This window comes from Triticum aestivum, chromosome 2D, assembly GCF_018294505.1.
Source record: "Triticum aestivum cultivar Chinese Spring chromosome 2D, IWGSC CS RefSeq v2.1, whole genome shotgun sequence".
Lineage (NCBI taxonomy): Eukaryota > Viridiplantae > Streptophyta > Magnoliopsida > Poales > Poaceae > Triticum > Triticum aestivum.
In genome coordinates this window covers 461,629,475-461,637,531 of record NC_057799.1, presented here as the reverse complement: position 1 = coordinate 461,637,531, position 8,057 = coordinate 461,629,475, and the positions used below count along the sequence as shown (strand labels likewise).

The 8,057-nt window shown below is 52.4% G+C and overlaps 1 protein-coding gene across 1 annotated transcript; it reads left to right on the top strand.

The window, feature by feature from the left end:
• Nucleotides 1-1,171: 1,171 nt before the first annotated feature.
• LOC123053827 (E3 ubiquitin-protein ligase WAV3) lies at nt 1,172-3,582 on the top strand. Its single transcript, XM_044477405.1, has 2 exons — nt 1,172-1,410; nt 1,530-3,582. Exons 1-2 carry the CDS (start codon nt 1,393-1,395, stop codon nt 3,450-3,452), a joined length of 1,941 nt encoding a protein of 646 aa, XP_044333340.1. The 5' UTR covers nt 1,172-1,392; the 3' UTR covers nt 3,453-3,582.
• The last annotated feature ends 4,475 nt before the right edge of the window (nt 3,583-8,057 follow it).

Below are 8,057 nucleotides of genomic sequence, written 5' to 3'. Positions count from 1 at the left end.
AGGTAACAGTTCTCCAAAATTCAATTGGTATTTGTTTACACAAGAGTTAGGGTCAGAACAGGTAGCAACCACTACGATATCTCAATAGTGTTCTTCTTTCCTTGCAGAGGAAGCATCTGCTCAGTTTACGTCACACCTATCCTGATAACTAGAGTATCTATTTTCGAAGCACATTGCAGAGCTATTTTTTATATATAATGATCAGCGGGGGGAATAAGTTCCCACCTGAATATTTCTTATTCATTATCTATAAAACCAGAGCATGCAATAAACACAACAACAATAACATGGGCGCGCACACACACGAAGCAGTAAGAGCAAACCATCATAAAAATAGAGGTAAAACCAACAGTCACATTACATCAGAAGGCCCACTCATGAAGGAATAACCACGTGCAACCGCCGCTACAACATAACAACGATGTCGCATGCGATTCAAAGAGGTCACTTACTATCGACGAGGAAGCATTCTGGTCGGGCATGCCGTCGATCTCTTGGTAGAGATGACATGCCTCACCCATCCTACCTCCCATGCATTTTGTTCCTTTGACTTCTGAAATTTTTAACCGAAAGTTCAATTTATACTTTGTTACATATTCGTGTTCCTTATGACGAGGGCTTTGAAACAATACAGTCTTGAATGCATTTTGACAAATTTTTAGAACTTCACCAAGTTTCATGAATGATAAATTCACCAAGTTTTAAAAAATAAAACTGAAACCCCAATCCCTAAGGTCTAAACCCTAAACCCTAAAGGCAAATGAACTCGGTAAAAACTTAATATTACAACTACCAAGTTTTAATATTTGAAACATACTAAAATTTTAAAAATTATCAAATGTATTCAACTGTGGTCTTGTTCAAAAGTTCTCTTCACAACGAATATAAATATACAAAGGAAACTTAGTTTGGACTTTCTGCTCAAAAGATACAATGGAGTCAAATTTAGAGACGAGATGAAGAAGTATGGGAGATGAGATGGATGAAGCATACATGCATCTACAATAAAAAAAACTGTCATAGTAACAAGCCTTTGAAATAAGAAGTTGTACTTTTTGCTCAAGCATCTTTGATTTGCTAGCCGTTGAGCTGTCTTACTCTTCCAAACATGTCCACGCTGCTTATATAAAAAATGAAAGGGGAAAACCATTGTTTAGGCCATAGGACTAGGATCGAGGTCACCGTACGTGGCAACCACTACGAGATACTAGTCCTCCTTGTTCGCATCAATTTCCGAGCAGCTTCTTCGCGACGAAGCATCCGGCTCTCAATCACCATCCTGCTTTCCTTGTTCGTATCAGTTTCCGAGCAGCTTCTTCGCGGACGAATCATCTGGCTCAATCACTATCCCGCTTACTTGTTCGTATCATTTTCCTAGCAGCTTGCCGAGAGATGGAAGGAACTAAGCAGGTGAATGAATTGTCCGTTCTGATTTTGTTTTGCAGCTCCGCTCACCGTATGTCGATGAAGACTTCCATTATTTTCTTCTGAAATACTAATGCGTTCTGTATTATCTGCTTTGCACGCAGATGAATCCTTGCGCCATCTGCCTCGGCGGCATGGGCGCCGGCGGCGGGCAGGCCATCTTCACGGCCGAGTGCTCCCACACGTTCCACTTCCACTGCATCTCCACCAGCGTCGAGCACGGCAACCTCCTCTGCCCGCTCTGCAACGCGCAATGGCGCGAGCTGCCGTTTGTGCGACCGCCCGCATCAATGCCGACTACGCAGCCGCCGTCCGTGGATGTCGTGCAGCCTCGGCGAGTACGCGCCCATTCCGAGGATCCGGTCGTCTTCGACGACGACGAACAGGTGGGGCCGCCTGATAGCCGGCGACAAGCAGGCGCTGCGTCCGACGAGGCAGTGGTCGTCAAGACACACGGCCACTACTCGGCCGTCGCCAGAGACTCGTCTGACGACAACTTCGCCGTGCTCGTGCACCTTAAGGCTCCCGGGATAACCGGCTCCGGCGCCGAAGCGGCAGGCGGCGCTCCGGCACAGCGCGCGCCTGTCGACCTCGTCACGGTGCTCGATGTCAGCAGCAGCATGCACGGGAGCAAGCTCGCGCTACTGAAGCAGGCGATGCGGTTCGTCATCGACATCCTCGGCCCCGACGACCGCCTCTCCGTTGTGTCCTTCTCGTCCAGGGCGCGCCGGGTGACCAGGCTCACGCGCATGTCCGACGCCGGGAAGGCGCTGTGCGTGCGCGCCGTCGAGTCCCTCACGGCGCGCACCGGCACCAACGTCGCCGAGGGGCTCCGTACGGCCGCCAGGGTGCTCGACGAGCGCCGGTACAGGAACGGCGTCTCGAGCGTCGTTCTCCTCTCCGACGGCCAGGACAACTACACCCCTATGAGGCAGGCGTTCGGGAGGGGATTACCCAACTACGCAGCGCTCGTTCCGCCATCGTTTGCGCGCACGGGCACCGGTGCCGGCGACCGGGCAACGCCGGTCCACACGTTCGGCTTTGGGAACGACCACGACGCGGCCGCGATGCACGCCGTTTCCGAGGTGACGGGCGGCACGTTCTCGTTCATCGAGAATGAGGCCGTGATCCAGGACGCGTTCGCGCAGTGCGTCGGCGGGCTGCTCTCCGTCGTGGTCCAAGAGGCGCGCGTCGCCGTCCAGTGCTTGCATCCCGGAGTTCGCGTGGGCTCGGTCAAGTCCGGGCTTTACCAGAGCCTCGTCAACGAGGACGGCCGGGCTGCGTCGATTGTAGTCGGCGAACTCTACGCCGACGAGGAGAGGCGTTTCTTGCTGTTCTTGGTCGTACCGAGAGCTGAAGAAACGGACGGTGATCTCACTGCTCTAATCAAAGTCAGCTGCCTCTACCGTGACGCGGCCGCCGGCGCGGAAGTCAACGTGGTGGCAGAGGACACGGTGGTGGCGAGGCCAGAACACGCGGTGGACGCAGAACGCTCCGTTGAGGTGGAGCGGGAGCGCGTCCGGGTTGAGGCCACCGAGGACATGGCGGCAGCAAGGGCAGCCGCAGAGCGGGGCGGGCACCAGGAGGCGGTGGAGATCCTCGAGAACCGGCGGGGAGCGGTGGCGCAGTCAGACGCGGCACGCAGCGGGGACCCCATGATCGTGGCGCTGGAGATCGAGCTGCGGGACATGCGTAGGCGCGTGTCGAGCCGGCAGGACTACGCGCGCTCCGGGCGGGCGTCCATGCTCGCCGGCATGAGCGCGCACATGCAGCAACGGGGCAGTTCATCGCAGCTGCAGCTGCCGTCGGTGATTGCATTCCAAGATGGAGCGGTGACGACAACGGCGGCCACGCACCAGGTGTCGCAGCAAGCCGCGACGCTGCCGTACGCGACGCCGGCCATGCTCGCCATGCTGTTGCGGTCGCGGAGGGCGCGCGAGGCGTCTGCCGCGAGCGGGCAACGGCAGCCTGGGGCGCCAGAGGGAGCTCATGGCTCCGAACCGACGGTCCCAAAGGAGCTGAACTAGTAGCTCTCTGAGATTGTTCACCACAGATTAATCCAGTAGCTATACAAAGCTTACAAATCGATGAAGTTTCGATCTGGAGTTTGTTTTACAAAAGATTAATTTTATTCTGATAATGTTCTGGAGGTAGGAATTTGTTTTGTTTCTGCTCTGAAGAGTTCTCTGAACTGGCTTTCTGCTCTGAACAACTGTATAAACTGTATTGCTATTTTTCTGAATAATATCGAACAGTGTAATTAACAGTCGAAATGACAAAATTAATCTCATGTTCTGCACTATTTGTGATGCTACTTGTCAAAATTAATTTTTTTGAGATAGAGTTCCTCTTGCTTTTTATATGTGGTTTACCATTTCCGTCCGGCTTTATATATAAAAGCACACCGCCAAACAATAAAAGGTATTGAAGAAGCCCTCAAGCAGAACATAAAAATGAGATAACATACATGGGACGAATGCCACGACAACAAGAATACAGGAGTTTCTAGAGACTACACAATGCCACGACCAACGTCACCTTAGTTCTACGACAACGCCCTCAGGAGGGAAACACACAAAGCGTCACCATCCTCACGTTCGAAGGAACGTACAATGCTTTCACCTGGAACCTGAGAGGGAAAGCGAAGCTGCGACAACGTCCTCAAGAGGAGAGCGGCACCCGTGGGTGTCGTCGCCATCGGTGCTGAAGCATGGAGCCTTCATATGGTTGCTTCCACGAGTCACCACGGGGCAAAGTCAGCCATGGTGAGAAAGCTGAAACCTCCAGAACCCAATTTGGGGCACCTCCCTTGCCAACAGAGAGGACGCGAGGGCCACCCACCTCAACACCTCTCGCCAGCCACACGACCGAGAAGCACACCATCACCGCCGCCAGGAGACCTGCCTCGAGCCTACCGAGTAGCGCGCCACCCGAGCGCCTCCCCAACATCCCTCCCCGAACCTCTCAATGGCGTCAAAACATGTGGATGCCACAGACTGGAGGGGAGGCTGACATCACCCCACCTACCCCAACGTCCTACCACAAGGCCGGTCATAGGGGGCATAAACGGCAACATCAGTGCCACGACTGTCCGCATGTGGGTACAATGTTGGGGAACGTAGCAATAATTCAAAATTTTCCTACGTGTCACCAAGATCAATCTATGGAGTCATCTAGCAACGAGAGAGAGGAGTGCATCTACATACCCTTGTAGATTGCGAGCGGAAGCGTTCAAGAGAACGGGGTTGATGGAGTCATACTCGTCGTGATCCAAATCACTGATGATCCTAGCGCCGAACGGACGGCACCTCCGCGTTCAACACACGTACGGTTGCGAGAGACGTCTCCTCCTTCTTGATCCAGCAAGGGGAAAGGAGAGGTTGATGGAGATCCAGCAGCACAACGGCGTGGTGGTGGAAGCAGCGGGGATCTCGGCAGGGCTTCGCCAAGCTCAGCAAGAGGGAGAGGTGTTACGGGGGGAGAGGGAGGCGCCAGGGGCTTGGGGTGCACAGCCCTCCCTCCCCCCTATTTATATAGGGGCCCTGTGGGGGGGCGCCGGCCCTAGAGATCCAATCTCAAGGGGGGGCGGCGGCCAAGGGGGGAAACTTGCCCCCCAAGTCAGGTGGGGCGCCCCCCACCCCCAGGGTTTCCAACCCTAGGCGCAGGGGGAGGCCCATGGGGGGCGCACCAGCCCACCAGGGGCTGGTTCCCTTCCCACTTCAGCCCATGGGGTCCTCCGGGATAGGTGGCCCCACCCGGTGGACCCCCGGGACCCTTCCGGTGGTCCCGGTACAATATCGGTGACCCCCGAAACTTTCCCGGTGGCCGAAACTAGACTTCCTATATACAAATCTTTACCTCCGAACCATTCCGGAACTCCTCGTGATGTCCGGGATCTCATCCGGGACTCCGAACAACTTTTGGGTTACCGCATACTAATATCTCTACAACCCTAGCGTCACCGAACCTTAAGTGTGTAGACCCTACGGGTTCGGGAGACACGCAGACATGACCGAGACGACTCTCCGGTCAATAACCAACAGCGGGATCTGGATACCCATGTTGGCTCCCACATGCTCCTCGATGATCTCATCGGATGAACCACGATGTCGAGGATTCAATCAATCCCGTATACAATTCCCTTTGTCTATCGGTATGTTACTTGCCCGAGATTCGATCGTCGGTATCCCAATACCTCGCTCAATCTCGTTACCGACAAGTCACTTTACTCGTACCGTAATGCATGATCCCGTGACCAACCACTTGGTCACATTGAGCTCATTATGATGATGCATTACCGAGTGGGCCCAGAGATACATCTCCGTCATACGGAGTGACAAATCCCAATCTCGATTCGTGCCAACCCAACAGACACTTTCAGAGATACCTGTAGTGTACCTTTATAGCCACCCAGTTACGTTGTGACGTTTGGTATACCCAAAGCATTCCTACGGTATCCGGGAGTAGCACAATCTCATGGTCTAAGGAAACGATACTTGACATTAGAAAAGCTCTTAGCAAACGAACTACACGATCTTGTGCTATGCTTAGGATTGGGTCTTGTCCATCACATCATTCTCCTAATGATGTGATCCCGTTATCAATGACATCCAATGTCCATGGTCAGGAAACCATAACCATCTATTGATCAACGAGCTAGTCAACTAGAGGCTTACTAGGGACATGTTGTGGTCTATGTATTCACACATGTATTACGGTTTCCAGTTAATACAATTATAGCATGAACAATAGACAATTATCATGAACAAGGAAATACAATAATAACCATTTTATTATTGCCTCTAGGGCATATTTCCAACATACAAGTCTGTCATAGGGAAGGGGGAAATGCCCAAACGCCAAACCCGGGCTTGCGCCGCCAGCCACCTACCGGGAGCACCTCTAGAGGAAGCGATAGCTAGTACCCTATCATATTTTTTTCCTGCAGATCTACATGGGGAACCGTCTAGAAACAGACACTTCTTGTGGCCATGCAACCTTGGCAGCGCCGGTCGCGGCTTCCACCCAGCTCTCACATTGGCGCCAGCCCCCGCCATAACCCACTGAAGGCCACCATTTCGCCAACTTCCCACTACCCATGTGCCCACAGAGATAGGCGAAGTTCCAATAGCCACCGACAACCACGCCACCGCGGAAGTGTATCGCCAGGCCATCGTCGCCACCAGCCGCTACCGGACAAGGCACAACAAAAGTTGTCATCCTGCGCCGCCAGTCGCCAATGGACACCAGATTTAGGCGGAGCCCAGCTCGACATCATGGCCACCACACACATGTCGCGCCAACTAGAAGTCAATGTCGCCGAAGCTACCAGCGTTGCATTTGGGAGGATCGCCCGTCATGCCATCGTGACCCTACAAATCATGGTATCCTGTCCCAACCCATCGTAGCCAGTCTGTACCAGATCCCACGCGCGAGGAGGCGAGAAGCCTTTTCGTCGTCGACGCCGACTGGGCTTCGCCCGATCACGCCATCTGATGACGACGATGGAGGAGGAAGGGCGAGGTGGATCAAGAAGAGAGCAATATTTCTCTCCTATAAGTAGTGCGTTATTGTCAAAAAATTCAATTGCAAGGATGATCTTGGCATGTCCTCACTCTGCTTTACTTCTTCCGTCATTCGTCTCCTCAACGTATATAGGTTTTCTGTCGGCTTGGTAAAATGTCCTCCAAGTTTATGTGCGGGCTATCTGTGAAGGCCGTCGAGGGCATGTGCGGACCATCTCTCTGACTTTGTGGCCTACATGTGGCAACCCTCCGATGTTTGTGTCGATTCCGTGGGACAAGGCTACATGCCACACATGACCTTGTGTTTGTCTCCTCTATGCACTATGTTGTGCTATTTGGGAAGACAAGGAATATAATGGGGTTACATTGGTCTGAGGAGGAGCAAGTGGCGGCCTCAAGACCTGATCGACGATGGTGAAATTGCTCTTTGAGAACGCCAGAGGGAAATAAAGCTGTGGGAAGCTTCATTACTAGGTGGTGGCGTCAGCATGGGATTGACTACTGGCGAGGGGGTGGTGTACTGCGGAAGCTAGAAAAGAGGTGGACGGATGTCTGCTGTGGAATGGAGATTAAAGGGACACTACTCAGCGTTTAGGGAGTGTGCAGGGTGGTGGCTGTATGTTGTGGTAAGGAGTGAAGGAGACAACAATTTTGTAGGACTGCGGATCGATCAGCGTGGTAAATGGGCGGTGCGTTGTTTGTGCCGGTCCTCACTTTAACACATGAATGATAAGTATAATACATGTGGCCACAAAACACCAATGTAGCATCAGCAAACCACATATCACACCATGGCTTTCGCTAAATTATTTTTGCTTATTCACCCTTTTTGAGTAGTTGAATACTTCAACATCGTCGTTTTTCTAAGAGCAAAGGGGCTTATATATTATCAAACGAACATCTTCTTAGGCAACCTGCTTCTCCAATAGTTCAGCATATCTCCTCCTAAGTTTTTGTCTCCTCACATCATCCCCACTCAAGCAATTGATAGCCATCTTATCTTCTTCTGGATTTACATGGGGCCATTTGATATGGGCTGCTCATTGAAGTTTTAATTGGACACCATCGATCGTGTAGGACCCATGATTTAACAAGATTGGTGTGACC